Source organism: Cygnus olor, chromosome 5 (genome assembly GCF_009769625.2).
Source record: "Cygnus olor isolate bCygOlo1 chromosome 5, bCygOlo1.pri.v2, whole genome shotgun sequence".
NCBI classification, from domain to species: Eukaryota; Metazoa; Chordata; class Aves; order Anseriformes; family Anatidae; genus Cygnus; species Cygnus olor.
The window spans coordinates 30,056,248-30,073,366 of record NC_049173.1 but is presented as its reverse complement, the minus strand read 5'-3'; the positions used below and the strand labels follow the sequence as shown (position 1 = coordinate 30,073,366).

Sequence of the window (17,119 nt, the reverse complement as noted above, 5' to 3'; positions counted from 1 at the left end):
AGGATGGAAAGTTTTTCACTGTTTATATGCTATATGTTTTTATCAGTTGATGTCTTCTTCTGAGCACAGAAATGTTTAGTTTTTAATAGAACTTGCTTTCCTTTATTTTTCTGAAAGGCTTGTAACATTTTTAATAATAAAGGAAATGAATTTCTGTTCTCCCAATGAGAAAATCATTACAGATATTAAAAGGAAAACATTTTAACATATATTCTGATAAATGGATGGTCTCTTCCCACCTCCAGTAGAGGTTGGAAGAACAAAAAATCTTACTAAAAATAATTGATGGCATAGACCTAATCTGAATCAACTATGTGTATGTTGCAGAAAAATAGCATTAAAAATTAAAGAATAATAGAAATGGAACTCAATTTTCAGCTTTCAGGAACTGTAAATGGGAAGCAAAAAGCAGCCACAGACATTAGGGTGACCACTATTTTTAATTGTTGTTTTTCAATATTAATAAAAAGACAAATGAACAGAGAAAAGAGAATAGACAGAAGAGGAATGCAAGTTTCCTTTAGGAACATATTTGCAGATGAATGCATGAAGAGGAAGCCTATAAGATTTTTCAAATAAAATTACTTGTGTGTTGCCCTCTTCCATCAATTTAAGTTGAAAGAGCAAATATTGGGCAGTCTGATAGTCCAACATTTCAAATTATCATATCTTGCATCTCCAGGAATTAGGTCTAGAGTTATTTATTTATTCATTTGTAAATTGTGTTATTTATTTAACTTTCTTCTGTTTCCTATTTTTTCCTTATCCTTGAACTTACTTCTAACGGTAGGTCAGGAAATGTTTGAGGTCATGGGTTCTTATCATCTGTCATTCTTAAAGGAAGAAATAACCCAATGTATGTTGTAGTTAAATGCAGTGTTGGAGGAAGCTAAAATAATATGCAACTCCAGCTCTGTATTTCTTTGAAATGCAAGAAAACAGAGCATGCAACTCAGTGCATGAAGTTGCAAAGAAGGTTGGTAGGGGTTGGAGCCCTTTTCTGCTACATCACAACTCTGTGGTATGAAACGCTCCCTAGTTAATAGGAGAAAGGGACTTCTGGAGCACAAAACATTTCACTATTTGAAATGCTTACATTAGGAAGCAAAGAATCATGCACCCTACAAGCCACAAAAGGCTGCATGTGTTGCTGAGATACAAGTACTTAAAATTAAGGGAGATAGACTGTCTTCCAGGAAATTCTTGGTTGATTTCAAAGGAGGAGGATGAATCCTATATCATCTTCAGAGATCTGAGTAAAAAAGTGACTATTTATGAATGTCAATTTCGTTTTGCTCTGAAAGATGGACCTTTATTGAGTGAGCTGTAACCTCTGGATGGGATTGCACTAATGAAATACACGCATCAAGACATTTCACCTTATCAAATCGAAATAATTTAATAGTCACTGAAAATAAATAGGCACTTTCAGTGTAGTCCTAATACAGATGGAGCTTCAAATAACTAGTGAAAGGATAGACGTCTCCAATGAAGACATTGAAGGTTAGATGAGATGATCCACCTCCCCGAATACCTCAAAGTTCTTCAGTTCTGTAAGCAGTCAGCCCTCAACTCCAGAGCACTGTCACTGTATTAGGCACAGCAGGGTATTAGGAGGACATAGTTATCGTGTCACGGGTTTCCCGTTCATCTTTGTCATCTGCTGAATCTTCAAATGCCCTCTGGAATGCCAGCCTTAGGGCAAACTTGATTCTCCGATCCCTATAGCTCCCCACAAGGAAGTAAATGACTGGGTTGAGGCTGCTATTCACGCAGGACAGCACAAAGCCAATCTCAGGGGAGTAGAGAAATTTGTAGCCCAAGAAATCAAAGAGGATCAGGACGCTCAGAGGCACAGCAAAAATGAGGAAGAAGAGGACAGTGAGCATGATGACGGTGAAGAGCCTGCCCGTTCGGAAGTGCTGGGAGCTGCACTTGACTCTGAGGAAGAGGGTCAGGCTGAAGAGCAGCATAAGGGGTGTGCAGAAGAGGAAATCCAAGACTCCAATGGTGATGAGCAGGGGCCAGCAGCTGCTGGAGGGGTGAATGGTACACAATACATATCCGAGTGTGTTCAGCAGCAGGGAGAGACCCCAGAGCAGACCAGCAATGATGCTGGACAAGTGCTTTGGGCGGTGGCTTCGGCACCATATTGGACAGAGGACCGACAGGCACCTCTCAATGCTGATGGCCGTCAGGAGATACAAGCCAGTCCCATACATGAAAAGATCCAGGAAGAGGAATATCCCAAACTGCACCCCCACGTTGAACTGCATCAAGTACTTGACTGTCTCGATGGCAATGCAGAGCAGATACCCAAAGTCGGCAGCAGCCAGGTTTAGGATGTAGACAGTGAAGTGGTTTCTGCGGATGCGGAAGCCAAGGTACCATATGACCATGCCGTTTCCCACCATCCCACAGGCAGCACTGATGAGGCAGAAGCTCTCCATGAACTTGAGGACAGCATAAGATGGCTCTGCCTTTCCTGCAGCACCACTGTGATTAGCTCCTTGAGTCTGGCTGTCTGCATTTGGAAGGAAGAATGATGTAGTGGAAGTATTCATTATGAGTGATTTCACACAGACCTGTAAGCAGAGAGAGGCAGTAAATCTCATGTGACTTTCCCTCTTGATAACTTGGTGGTGTTTCCAGAGTTGTTCTAGTTCTTTGTAGCCAGAGCTAGATTCAAGGAGGGATTGCTGTGCTTGGACTTGGAGTGCAGTGTTTTAAGGCACTGTTCAAAGCATTGCATCTGAGGCCACATTCCATATGACATGTAGGACAAGTTAAATTACGATGCGTTCGTCACTTTTTTTGATTCATGTTGTGAGGGTCTTTTTATTGTCAGTAATGGGAAACAAATATCTTAAAATGAGCAATAGTAACTCAGATAAATCATGCCTGAAAAGTACATCTTTTTCTTCTCTGAATAAGAAGAGAACCCAACGTTAACAACTCTGGTATAATTGTCTTTTCATGCTGCTAGGATTAAGTGAGACAAATTTTGCCAGAAGTGTGTAAAAGCTGCGGGCAATCAGTATACAAGTTTAAGCAGTATTACAGACAATTAAGTTTTGTCTTACACATATGTGCAGAAAACATGGTAGAGAGTACTCAAAATAGCTTTTAGTTTTTTATGTTGATGACTGATTTAGATTTTAATAAGGTATAGTTTAATATGATTGGTTTGTTCTTGAGTCCTATGTACAAACAATAAGCAATTCAGTCTGACAGAGTCAGCCCTTAATAATTTCCTACTCAGAGAGAAACTGTAAGAACCATATGTGGGACAAAATGACTGACCCTCACAGGATACTGGAATTCATAGAATCACAGACGGTTTGGGTTGGAAGGGACCTCAGAGATCATTTAGTTTCACTCTCCCCTTCCACAGGCAGGGACACCTCCCACTAGACCAGGTTGCTCAAAGCCCCATCCAACCTGGCCTTGAACACTTCCAGAGTTGGGACATCCACAGCTTCTCCGGGCAACCTGTTCCAGTGCCTCACCACACTCTGAGTAAAGAATTTCTTCCTTATATCTAATCTAAATCTACTGTCTTTTAGTTTAAAGCCCTTGCCCCTTGTCCTATCACTACACTCCCTGACAAAGAGTTCCTCCCCAGCTTTCCTGTAGCCCCCTTCAGATACTGGAAGGCTATTGTAAGGTCTCCCCAGAACCTTCTCTTCCTCAGGCTGCAACTGCAGCTGTCTCAGTCTGTCTCCTTAGCAGAGATGTTCCAGACCTCTGAGCATCCTCATGGCCTCCTCTGGACCGGCTCCAACAGGTCCATGTCTGTCTTATGCTGTGGGCTCCAGAGCTGAACACAGTGCTCCAGGTGGGGTGTCACAAGAATGGAGCAGTGGAGAGAATCACCTCCCTCAACCTGCTGGTCATGCAGCTTTTGATGCAACCCCAGATGGTTGGCTTTGTGGGCTGCAAGTGCACATTGCTAGCTCATGTTGAGATAAATATTTAATAATTATTAAATAATCATTTCACCCTATTCCCTGAGTTCATCCTCCTCCTTTCCCCATGATACTGGGATCTGAATGAGAATCTTGGAAAAGATTTCAAACCAAGCCAACTAACCAACCAACCAACCAAGCAAACTAAAACAAAACATGAAGCCCAAAAGTAGAATTTACAGCTTTTTTTTTTTTTTTTTTTGTCTGATGAGGTCAAACAGTGTGACCCTTATCATCTTTGCCCACCAGCTATTTAGACTTGGAAAGGTGGAGAAGTGCCTTGAAAGACAGCAGCAAGAGATAGTTAAAAAGAAGAAAGGAACAAGTCGAAATGGGGAGAGCTGGGAAGAGGTGAATCATTGAACTGGCACAATGGTTTCTTCCCTCTTTGTAAAATGCTGCAACATGCTTGCAGATAGATTACCGTAACAAGTGAAGTGTTACAAATTGAATCATCGTTTCATCTTGCCACTCCAAACACACCCTCCTCAGTACTACATCGACCAAGACAAGATAAATGCATGATGCAGATGGTTTCCTTGCCCAGCTGATGGCCTAGGACAGGGGAGACAATTTTGCTGCATTAGCCTGTGGCAGGCACATGCTTGGTTGGGCGTCCAACTGGGACAATTACTCCTAGCTTTCTCCATTAAAAATGCAGACATCTCATGTAATATAACCATTAAAGCTTCAATTTGAATTAATGGAGGTTTATGAATACCTCCAGGATTCATGTATTTTTTCCCAAGATAGGTGTCTAAGAGAGACATACAGTCACCTGCCTGTCTTTCCTGACAGCTGATACATTGCAGAGTGCCAACTTTAGCAAGAGGTTAAATGTGCAGACAGCCAAAGGGATCTGAGGTGAATTCCACTCTTAACTTCATCACAGCTTGCAGAATGAGAAACCTTTAGGGTTTACTGAAAACAGGGAACTTCTGGCACTGCACCATATTCTTTTTAGGCAGATGGATATTTCCATCCACAGCTATTAAGTGACATCATATGCTTCTAGTGTTAAGATTCAGAGACCAATGGTCTCTACAGAAAGAATTTAAGTGCATACTGAAAAGGACTGCGGAAAACAAAAATCATCATCTCCTTCTGAACACACAGAAGTTCTGTTTCAGCACAGTGTGTTTCACAACAGGTGTGTAAGCCCTGCATGGAACATCCCCGATTCAAAACTCACGTTCTCTTTCCTTACCTGGGGAGGGTAGTATACTGCCTGAGCAACTACACTAGCAAGCCTCGGCCTCCCTGAACATTTATAGCAAGCAAATTGAAAAGATACGGCCTTATAACTTTGTTCGCTTCCTCTCTATCTGCTTTTTGGGTGGCAGCAGGACTCTCACAATGAAAAATTATCAGACCTTGATTCACAGTGGAAAGTAGCTGAAGCAGCCTCTAATTCTGTGATCTGAGTCTGCTGCGAGGAGAAGGGAAGATCCAGTGGTTAAATGCTTTCCTAGCCTTTAGAAGATTCAATGCAGTACTCTCCTCTGCCACAATCTGTCTGTGTGACCTGAAGCAGACTTTTAATTGGTTTAAAGAGGACCCAAACATTTGAGTGTCACTTAGCTCTCTCTAAGCCCACTCCAGCCTTCTGAACAGGTGCCTGTTTTATGAAAGCAGTCATTCAACCTCCCTGCTGCAATTGTCTCCAAAAGGCATTTCGCCACATCCTCCAGAGATGTGTCTGTCTGTGCTGGAAATTCAGACAATGGCAGGCAATTAGCTGTCTAACTTAAGCTGATCAAGCAGATTTTCCTAATGTTAAATGCCATGGCCTTATGCCATTGATAGTATATGCATAAAGACTGCCAGGTACAGATACTAGCTGAAAGGGAAGTCCTGTGGATAGATGACAAAACATCAATAATTTTTCATTCCACTGGAATGGAAGTGAAGAAATCCTTCTTTGACTTCTGTAGGCTGTGGAAAAGAAGACCAAAAAAGTAACTTATGTTTCTTATATACCTATTTTATAAGAGTCTACTTCCTTAATAAAACTTATTAGTGAAAGCTTGCATCAAACAGCAGCAAACTGAGTCTACATGACATTTCACTCCCTTGAGATTAAACATCCTGCCTGTGGTTTACAGGCTGAGTACCACATAGTTCTTGTGGCAGATGTCAGTCTGAACAGCCTTGACACCACAAAGTCATTTTAGAGTATGGATATGAAGTTAAGCTGTTGTGTTTTCTTGGCTAATCCTAACAGATCATCTAAGATAAAAACTTCTAATGCTAGGTCTCTGAATAGGGGCATCTTCTATTACAGAGGTGTATTTAAAGCAATACAATAGCACTTGTTCATGAAAATGGCTCACCAGAATGAAGCTTTCACTAACTTGAAAATGATCAAGACAGTTATGTGTCTATAGCCAATTTCTAACCCTCAGGAGAGGGAAATGTGTGATTTCCTTTCTTCCAGTTTTTTTTTCTCCTCCTGTCCCATTCCATCTCTGCAAAAGCATGACAGAAAACATCAGACAAAGTGCAATGGCAAAGATAGTCATCTAAGAATTTCTCACCTTTTTGTGAATTCCTTGGAACTTCAGTGGCTGATTTGCAGCAGCTGCCTGGTATGGATCTGCTGGGGAAAGTTATAACCTGAATCCTGTGACGTGTGGTCCAGATGAAATGCTCATGTCATTGCTCATGTCAGCACTGTTGTGCCGGGCTATTTAGGCACTGTTTAAAAACCCATGGTCAATGTAATGTCTGAGAGCCAGCGAATCACTCTCTGGAGGAAACATTTAGTTTGTTGTGTGTGGTCACTTAGATCTGAACTACTTCCCCTTTCCCTCTCTGTACAGAACCTGTCACTTTCACATCTTAAGAAATGCATTTTTACCACTTCTCCCTTCTTCAGTCAGTCTAACAATACTAAAAAAGCAAAAACTTTCTGTCCAAAATTATATTTTGTCTCCTGCACTGTAGCTTCACTTCCCACCTGCATCCATCCTTGGGATGCTCTAGTTTCACAGTCCATGTAGAAGATGCCTTACTGTTGCTTGGGGTGACACAGGCTGAGAAATTGCCAGTCCTTTTCCGTAAACCCTACTGCTGATTTCGCAACCTCCCCCAGCACAACTTCTCATTCCCAAGGGCTGATTGTCCCTGCCAAACTTCCCTTAATGCCCATCACTGCAGAGTGTGACCCCAGCCCCTCCCAACGCAAGTGGCCTCTCAGATTGGTTCCTACTGCGTCACACAACTTGCCCTGGAGAAGGGTCTGCCCAAGCACACCTCAGCAGCCACAATTGCACGACCTGTCCTAGTACTGCCTTCATCACACAATGCCTGCTCCTCATGTCACCATCTTTTTAAAGGCAACTTCAAACCCTTCAGCATTACATGCCACTTCATACTGCCTTTTGGCACAGTCCTTCACCACACCTCAGGCACTTCTTATTTCACAAACTCCAGCCTCATGCCTTCCATTTCCAGTTTCACAACTTCCCCCCAAGCAGTGCCCCATCCCCATCCTGCCCACCATGAAATTCATGCCTCTTTTCTGCCTCGTCTCTCCAGCTGCTTGCCAGCACTTGCTGCCCATCTTCAGCGCCTCGCTCGCCTACTCAACATGCACAGCACTCCTCAGCCACATCACAGCACTGACACTGTGGGGTCCAGATCTGTGCGCTAGGCCCAGTGGAGTGAAAACAGAGTAAACACCTTTCTCCATTCCCGTTGATTTGAACCTGTGCGCTAAGTCTCTTTTAGTAGTCCATTTGGCTAGGGAAACAAAAGGAGATGGGTATGATGTTAGCCCAATCATTGCCGTGTGTATCACAGGGTACAAAAACTAGCAGGTCTGGCCCAAATTAGTTTAGCATGCCAGGTAACCGAGGATTAATCTTTGACTTCTGTCAGCTGTTGTTCCTCTTTCTTTCCCAAAGACTATAAGACTTTCTTACCCAATACTCTATTAAACCTCATTAACCTGGCCAGGACTTCATATTTAAAGCAGAGGACTGTTTTCACCCAGAGCAACATTTGATCTGCTCATTGATTTGGGATTTCCATTTCACTGTGTGGATTACTGGCATTCTGTGCCAGGAGACAGTTGCATTTCTTTGGTCGTTATTGGGCCAGGCTATATTTCAATAAATTTCGACAAAACAAAGTAACAATCAGTGGCAGAAACAATTGTTTATTCACATCCATAAGGCAGAAGCTAAAAATACACAGCAGAGTTCAGAGCAATGATGAGTTTGAGGCTATGGTTGAACTGATGCCTGAGTTAGCATGTCCATTTGTTTCACTGTGCTTTGTTTCAGAGACTCTCCTTTGACTGTGGATGTTAAGAAAGAAGAGGCCCTTCCTGACTGCAAGATGTGTCTGTCCTAAGTAACTTTGTTCAAAATATAGGTGTCCCTTTCAGACTTAATCCTATCCTAAAACCAGGTCCAAGGTAGATCAGATGAGTCCGCTTCTGGAGAGATCTGTGTCTTTCCATAGGACAGCATAGAGTGACAAAGTCAAAATCAAATCAGCTGACTTCCATGGGCATAAAATAGCTGACTTGCTGCCTTTGGTTTCCCCATTTGTAAAAAGAAGGGTTTTTTTCTTCTTTTAGAATTCACTGACTTTTGCTAAAACATGCAAGTTCTTGCATTGTGCTTTGCTCACTGGATTTTCAGTGATGAAATTTCGTGCAAAATAGGACTTGATGAAGGCTCATCAAGAAGTGACTTCTGTCTCTGTGGGAACTTAGCTTAATCTTAACCACTGGTGAGAGAAGCGTGCCCAACCTGCAAGGATTACCTAAAGGATTGCCATGACAGGTAACTCTTCACCACCCCTAGAGGATGGTGCCTCTCTCTATACCAATAGGAATCTTTTTCATTTTTTTAAAATGAAGCTTTGTGTTTCACGTAGTTTTTATTTGTTTTTATACACTAAAAGTACTGTGTTATTACTCACAGCACTAGAAAGCCAAAGCAGAAGATCTAATGGGCCTCTATGCTTAGGAAAACCATAGAGCTCTCAGCCTGGTTTAAGGAAGGACTCTGGAAAGGGTTAACTGGACTAATTCACTGCACACACTTGTCCAGTTTAATATTCAGCTAACCCATTGGCTGTTATTTCTGGTGGAGAAATCCTGAAATGCTTTCAAAATGTCATTAGCATTGACTCATGACTATTTATTTAAAATATGTTTGTTTAACCTTTTCAGTCAGGACAGAATTCATGTCTCCTTTGCCCCTTCCTTTCATGCCTTCCTTTCACTAAGCCTCTATGTCTCCCTCCTGCAGCCCCAAGAGCCCTCCAGGTGAGAGATTATCCTCAGAGAGGGCTGAAGAGCAGTACTTAAATGCTTTTCTTCTCAGCCTTCCTTTCTGCTTCTGGGTTATGAATGTAACACTCAGTGCACACAGGCTACGTTATCCAGACAGGCCATCAAAGCAGTTCTCACATAGGCAGGAAATACCAAGATACACTTATGACAAAGGAAAGCAAGAAACTAAGTTAGATGGGATTATACAGTAAAAGGCATCTCCTAAGCAAGTGTTGGAAGCTTTCCATTCTGTTTTCTCTAAAGACCCTGTGCTCTAACACATCCCTACCAGGGAACAGAGATGTTGATGAGATAAAACCACACAGCCCCTACACAAAAAATTAGGCCTCCAAATACAGAGGAGGTAACTTTTCCAGCTTATCCATCTTTCTTTTCTCTTCTGTTCACTTACTTCTTGTCTCTTCCTACTTTCCTTTCCTCTCTTTTCCTTTCCTCTTGAACAAATATGAAAATACAAAAATAAATTTTCACTGAAGTTATCAACTGTCTGTTATCTTTTGCTGTAACCATGTACAGGGCTAGTTCTGCAGCCCTGGATTAGATAATTTTGTATTTATTCTTTTGCTTCCCACTAACCACCTGAAGTTTTAGGGGATAATGCATGCAATAAGGAGAGGGTAAAAATTCCCATCCTTTTTGAAATGTTAGCAGTCTATATGGTATTTATTTTATTTTGCAACTGATTGCATCATATCATACAGCTCTAGTCAGTCCTGAAAAGGTTCTTTAAGAGGTAAGACATATCATGTGGAAATCCCCCACTGAATTAGTTGTTCCTGTCATCCTCTTAGAGTCAGCAGAAAGAAATATGTACCTCCAGCAAGTAATTCATCACGTCCTTGAGTAGCCAGCTTAAGCTGGTCATGAATTGTTCTGCAAAGGCAGAAAAAGTGTGCATATGACTAGCTCAGATATAGAGTTCTATGTGACATAAGTCAATGAGATGGGGTGAGGCAAATGAATATTTTGTAAAATGCGGTTTGGTGGTGATGGCAGGGACCTTACCAAGAGAGATACATAGTGAAGCTGGCTGTGCTGTGAATGGGTCTTTACAATCCTTTCAAGAATATACATCTTGGTTTAGCTTAGGAGTTTCCCACCTGCTGTATAGTTTTGCTTGATCATTTATCATTTGGTCACTCCTTTCAGAACCACTGATTGCTTAAATGTGACACTGAGACTGATGGGGTTTGCTTTGAGTTCTGCTCTGGCCTGGATGGAGCCCAGCTGTTTCTCTTCCACTGGGTACTGTACAGCTGTATATGTGCAGCCATTCTGACTTTTTATTTTCTGTAGGAAAGCTATGTGAGTGCTAAGTTAAAAGAAGAGGGAGGGAGGGAGGGAGAGAGAGATGGAGGGAGGGAGGGATCACAATTTGGTAAGACTAGGCAGAAATCAATATGTCGTTGTTCTAATCGATTGTTTTTTCATGAAGATATACTGGAAAAGGAAGGACCCATGTCAATTTTACCCTTCTTCTTGATTATCTTTGTCCACAGTTAGAACAACTGTAAGCACAGGAAAAGTCCCTAACTTTCCCCATTTCCTTTCTAGTTTGTGGGTTTGAGAGTAATCTTGGGTTTTCTCCATTTCATTGTTTCCTGTAGATGCTGATGTTTTTTGTCTGCACAAGAGTTTCTGATTATGCTGTAATTTTAAATGGGGGCTCAAAAATTTGCATTAACTGAATCATTCCACATCATTCTCTGCTAAGAGATCACCTGCACAGTCAGGGAGAACTGATTGTGGTTTCATTGGGCACGACTCGCACTGGTGATGTTTAATACCAGTTGACTGGGAATGTTTCCATACTAAAATGCATCCTATACAGCTGATAATTTTCTTCTAAAAGTGCCTTTTTTTTTTTTTTTTTTTTGTAAACTCTGTGCAGAGTTTAATATACTGGTTTCTGGACATCTTTGACCAAAGGAACTCTGATGGTCTGATTGCATAATGGTAAGCTGGAAGTGTTAATGGCTATTAAGTCTTTTTAAAGATGTAGTTCACTTATTTACGAGTGACATGTACTGTGCTGGGGCTACAGCTGGAACCGGCTGAACCAAAGAAGCCCCACGAACATGCTTGAGTGTGACCATGTTTGGAAAGAGAAACTGTAGAAATTCAGAAATGCCTAGGAATAAGGAGTTCAGCCATAACACAAAAAATAGGATGGCATTAGGGAAAGCTCTGAGCTGCTTTCAGGGCACAAAAAGGATTATTCCCTGAAGTTAACTTTACCCCGGTGATGTTAATTTACTTAGGCTCCTCCTAGTCAATGGAAAAATAAAGGGTTCTGTAAAGGAACTCTAATTTAATCTCTCTAATTTAGCCATTCTGCCTATATAGAGAGAGATTTATACTGACCATTGTCTAGATTAGCTTCATTAAGCGGATGTTAAATCTTGAAAATATACCCCAGAGTGCATCAGAAATCAGTCCTAGGTAGAATTCATACAGTGTTGGGAAAAAACAATTTGAAAAGATCCTTTCATTCTTCCTTCCTCTCAAATTAGAATTGCTAAGATTTAGAGCAAGCAAATACTAAAGTCATATGTGACTAAAGAAATTGCTGCTTTCTCTGTGATAAGTTCACCAGAACTCATTTTTCAGCCCATGACATTGCAAAATTGTGTTTCAAAATGTATATACGAGAGATTTCTTTTCCCTGTGGGTGGTTTCATTTCCACCCTAAACAACAATTCAAAGATCATCATCACTTATAAAATAAATCAGCATTCCAAGTAGTATTTCCAGGTATTCTTGAAGGCACTGTTTTTACAGAGATTGTTATCATGGACTTGGTCTACAGTGAGGGGAAACATGCTGCATGATCTGCCCTGTAGCTGCTGTAGTGCCTGAGGTGTACACACTGGCCTTGTCCGTAGCACACCAACTATAGACCCAATCCTTACAAATCCTGAAGGACCAGGATGGAGGAGCATATCACAGAGTGCACCTGTCTCAGTACAGTAATAGCCATGGCTGAGGTTTCATCAAAGAAGAATTAAATACCTACGGTAAAAAATATGGAAAACAATCACTTCATAAACCTAAGAGTAACCCTATCTATTTAATAGTCTGCAAGCACGTCTGATATAGAATTCATTATTGGTAATGACAGTACTGATGAATCACGTGTCTTATTTTCCATGTACATAGTCTATACAGTACCTGCATGGTACTATGCAAAAGTAACTGAAGCACTTCCCTTTATTTTTTCATTTATGGTCTCTATAAATGCTTGCACCTGTGTTACATCTAACATCACTTAAGTAGGATTTAAGCTTACAAGGTGTTCCTAGCCCAAGCTAGGGCTTATAACTCTTTATTTATTTTATTTTTTTAACTTTGTTTCTTCGCTTTTGGCTGCTGCTGGGCAAAAGTTTGATCATAGCTTATGGAAGGTGTCACTGAAAATAATATTAGACTTGTCAACACGTTGGTAAGAATTCATAAAAGACTCTAAAGAATTAAACAGTGCCTTCTGTGTTTTGCATTGTCTGAGTAAAAATATCTGATAAGCAGTGAGGACTAACCACAATCCTTTCTAAAGTTTTGAAATGATTTCCTGTTTTACTTCCTCTTTTTTTTTTTCTTTCAAATTTGTACAGACCAGATGTCTAAGGAATAGCAGTCCACAGCACAGTTTTGATATTTATTTGCACTGTCAACATATAATAGTAAGAACAAGTTAATATGGAATAAGAAACACATATCAGAAATACTACCTTAGGACAGAAAACAGAATTTATCTAAATGTCATGTGTCATTCCTTTACTCCTGGAATGTTTGATTGCAAAGCTAAAAGAAATAAAAGTCTTGCAAACAGCCAGCTGTGATGTTTATTTGAACCAGCAGTGCTTCCAGAAGAAATACATGGCCAACAGTAAATGAAAGTCTATGTGTCTGGACAGTGTTAAAACCCAGCCATCAAACAACCAAGCAGGCAAATGCATGCACGATGTAACACAGTCTAGATGATCCGCACTCCAGTGTCACCCTCCGAGACTACATTAACAGCATGCCAAAGTACATTTTTTAGCTGTTTATCCACTGATGATTTCTGACAAAGAAATCTTCATATGCCTCTGGGATCTCATTAATCTAGGTAGTCTTGTGCTTCTGCTGCATGATATACTTGAAATATTTCTGCTTCCATTTCCCCATCTTGTGAGAGAGAGCTGTTCTTGCAGATGCTCTTGGAAATTGTTTCTTGCAGAATGAGAAATGCAGATGGAGAGTCAGGTTGTTCTTTTCAGCTGCTGTAGTTTCCAGAATTGGCAGAGATGTGGACTGCTCTTGTGACATCTAAGCAGCAACTGCAGCTCAACCATTTTGATGAAACCACCTAAAGTGGTCAGAGGAGGTCATCAGAGCCGCAATAGCAAGTAACACTCTTGGAGACTGGCAAACATAAACTGTGTAAGTCTCTGATATTGTTACATCATTCTGTTCAAGCATGACTGTTAAATCCTACCTTTAAAATAGAGAATTCTGTAGAGTGACTTTTGTGCGGTCCATTTTATGAATTAGAAAAACCTCAAATACAGACCTCAGTTTTAGCCCTTGTTTTAATTTGGGTTTTTAGTTGCCTTTTTTTCCCCAGCTATATCCTGTTCCCATAATATCTGTCAAAAGGATTGTCAGTGTTAGAAAGGACTCAGAAGTGATGATGGCATTTCCTGTGTGCTCAGTCACATTTTCCCGCCTAGCTGTACATCAGAAATCAGTGGTCACAACACACACACTTGGGTTTTCCCCACAGTGCTTTCCCTCTGGTCTTGGAGGATCATGGAGATAGGGTTGGAGAAAGACCATTTTTCTCTGCTGTGCTAGATGTGTATAGCTAGTGGGTGAGGCAGAGAGCTCAGGAGACAGAACTGAGTGACCTGTGATTATCAAATGGGATTCAGACCCCAGACAACTATGGTATCACAGACAAGGTTATTATATCCTCGCCACCTCTGTTTTCATGTATAAATTGAACACTGTGGATACTGTATGGGAGTCAGGAGGGGTGCATTCATTAACCAGATGTATTTTGTGAGGGGTCAACATTCAGTCCAGGACCTGGGTGAGGTATACAGTCCCCCTGCTAACACACCTTTAATGCAAATTAGCTCCAGATTAGCTCGTGCATGTACTGTAAGAAAGGTGGTCCAAGGAAACACTGGGCAGCTCTTTCTGTGACAGCTTATACAGATCTGTCACAGTCAGAGAGAGAATAAGGAGCAGTACTGTTGCATTCCCTTAGAGGACTGAAAAGGAAAGTACATTCTCTTCTTGAGCAGGGACCTTCCTCTGGCCATGACTAAAGTTTTGGGAGTTGAATTATAGCTGCATTGTCCCTTTTGGTTCAACTTTTTATTTCCAAGTTGACATTATAGGGTAAAAGTGGGTCTTGAGGGGACCTAGTAGTCATCTTTTTTTTTAAGAGGCAAAGGTGAGAACTAGTATTCTTGAGGATATATTTCTACCACCTTCCTCAGATAATAATCTGAGCTTCTTATTATATACTTCACCTTAATACATTCTGCGTTGGATAGCAACTTTATTCCTTGAGGGGGAAGCATTGATTTAAATGGAAACTGTCCCCCCTCCCAAAAGACATCAAAGGAAATATGATTAGTATTTAGCATACTAGTGATGAATATATTTGTGTACTGATAACATCCTATTTCTAATGCTGTATCTTGCAGCTCTTTCTTTACTTCAGGTCCTGTCTATCTTGGTGTCTATGGAGAACAAAAACAATGTGACAGAGTTCGTCCTCCTTGGTCTCACACAAGATAAGACACTAGCAAAAGTGGTGCTTCTTATTATCCTAGTCTTGTATGCGTTATCATTTTTGGAAACCTGCTTATCATCATCACTATAAAGGACAAGGTGAACGGGCCTGGACTCTCCCATGTACTTCTTCTTGAGCTACTTGTCTTTTTTAGACATAAGTTACTATACTGTAACTGCTCCCAAACTCATTTATGACCTTCTTGTTGGTAAGAAGACCATCCCTTTTGTGGGTTGCATAGCTCAACTGTTTATGGGCCATTTCTTTGGTTTGCACTGAGATCTTCCTTCTCACAGTGACTGGCATATGATCGTTGCATTGCTATACATAAGCACTTCATTATACAAATGTTATGAATAAAATGTCTGTGGCTGTCTGGTGACAGCTTCTTGGTGGGAGGCTTTGTCCACTCACTGGTGCAGGCCTACTGACCATTCAGCTGCCATTCTGTGGACCCAATGAGATTGACCACTATTTCTGTGCTGTTCACCCATTGCTGAAGCTGGCCTGCACTAACACCTATGTCATGGTTCATTGTGGTACAATAGTGGTTGATTCCCTCACTGTTTTGTTGTTCTGCTGTTTCCTATGTTATTATCATGGTCTCTCTTAAGGTCATACTCTTCCAAAGGGCGTCTCCAGAGCACTCTCTACGTGCAGCTCCAATGTCACTGTTGTTAATTCTGTTCTTTGGGCCATGCATTTTCATCTATATGCGCCCTTCCACCACTTTCTCAGCAGACAAGATGATCTCTGTGTCTACACCATCATCACGCCTGTGCTCAATCCCTTGATCTACACCCTCGAAATGAAGAGGTGAAAAATGCCATGAAAAAAGTTGTGGAGCAGAAAAGTGAAGAGGAGTGAGAAATGAAACAGCACTGTGCATGCTTGTACAATGACGTGAGCCAGAAAAAAAAAACACAGGGGAGGAAAGAGAAGTGTTTCAGTAAGGACTTTCCAGTAATGTTGCTCTGTTTTTAGCACAGCTTCTTGGAATAGAGCTGAGGCTAAATTCATAGTTATGTATTTTTATTTTCGTTGGAAACTGTCAGTCAAAAATATATTAGGTCATTTAACCTATCAAACCTGAGTGATGGGGCTGGTATTGTCGGTGGTTTACCTTCAGACATGTCATAGCTGTCTCTTGGGTATTTGTCTAGGCTTCTCCCAGCATACGGTAGCAATCAAGTATTTTGGGGAAGTTGTCTTTCTACTATCTCCTACAAGCTTTGGAGAGTGGGTCTCCTTACGTTTCTGCACAAAGGAGTGATGGTAGTTCCAAGGTTCTATGAGGTAAACAATCCCTTCAGTTCCGTCATGGCATTGGCAGCTTCATCTTGTGTGTTTCATGTGCTAAACATGATGTGTTTACAACTGAGCAAGCTGCGAGTCAGCAGCCTTTGGGGAGATGGGACTCATTTCAGGGTAAAATAGGAACATGAGAGAAACAGGAGGTTATATTAGGTCAGGGAAAAAATGTCAGATTGTGCTGAAATATGAGCAAATAAATAAATAATATAAACACTAATATGTACATAGAATCATAGAATCATAGATATCCCGAGTTGGAAGGGACCATAAAGATCATCAAGTCCAACTTCTGGGCACCACGCAGGTCTGCCCGAAAGTTTAGGACCATGTGACTAAGTGCACAGTCCAAACGCTTCTTAAATTCAGACAGGCTTGGTGCAGTGACTACTCACTGGGGAGCCTGTTTCCAGTGTGCAACGCTCTTTCGGTGAAGAACCCTCTTCTGCATGTCCAGCCTAAACTTCCCCTGCCTCAGTTTAACACCGTTCCCAGGGTCCTGTCACTGGGTGATAACGGAGAATAGGTCACTGCCTCTCCACTCCCCCTCGCGAGGAAGTTGTAGACTGCAATGAGGTCCCCCTCAGCCACCTCTTCTCAGGTGAACAGGCAAGTGACCTCAGTCGCTCCTCATATGTCTTCCCCTCTAGGCCCTTCACATCTTCGTCACCCTCCTCTGGACACTCTCCAACAGTTTAACGTCCCTTTTTTACTGTGGTGCCCAGAACTGCACACAGTACT

At 41.4% G+C, this 17,119-nt stretch overlaps 1 protein-coding gene and 1 pseudogene across 2 annotated transcripts; one reads left to right on the top strand and one right to left on the bottom strand.

Moving 5' to 3' along the window:
* Nucleotides 1–229: 229 nt before the first annotated feature.
* LOC121070446 (proto-oncogene Mas-like) lies at nt 230–6,743 on the bottom strand. Of its 2 annotated transcripts, XM_040557614.1 has the most exons (2): nt 6,506–6,743; nt 230–2,585 (listed from the first exon to the last, which is right to left on the bottom strand). In XM_040557614.1, the coding sequence occupies exon 2, from the start codon at nt 2,562–2,564 to the stop codon at nt 1,611–1,613; it is 954 nt and encodes a 317-aa protein (XP_040413548.1). In that variant the 5' UTR covers nt 2,565–2,585; nt 6,506–6,743; the 3' UTR covers nt 230–1,610. The 2 variants fall into 2 exon arrangements, with proteins under 2 accessions (XP_040413548.1, XP_040413547.1); XM_040557613.1 differs by lacking the exon at nt 6,506–6,743 and having other exon boundaries at nt 230–3,006.
* Nucleotides 6,744–15,169: 8,426 nt separating this feature from the next.
* Nucleotides 15,170–15,934, top strand: LOC121070593 (annotated as a pseudogene).
* Nucleotides 15,935–17,119: the final 1,185 nt, after the last annotated feature.

What these genes read in the sequence shown, in the direction of transcription:
- LOC121070446 (XM_040557613.1), bottom strand. Translation starts at nt 2,615, where the DNA reads ATGAGATTTACTGCCTCTCTCTGCTTACAGGTCTGTGTGAAATCACTC.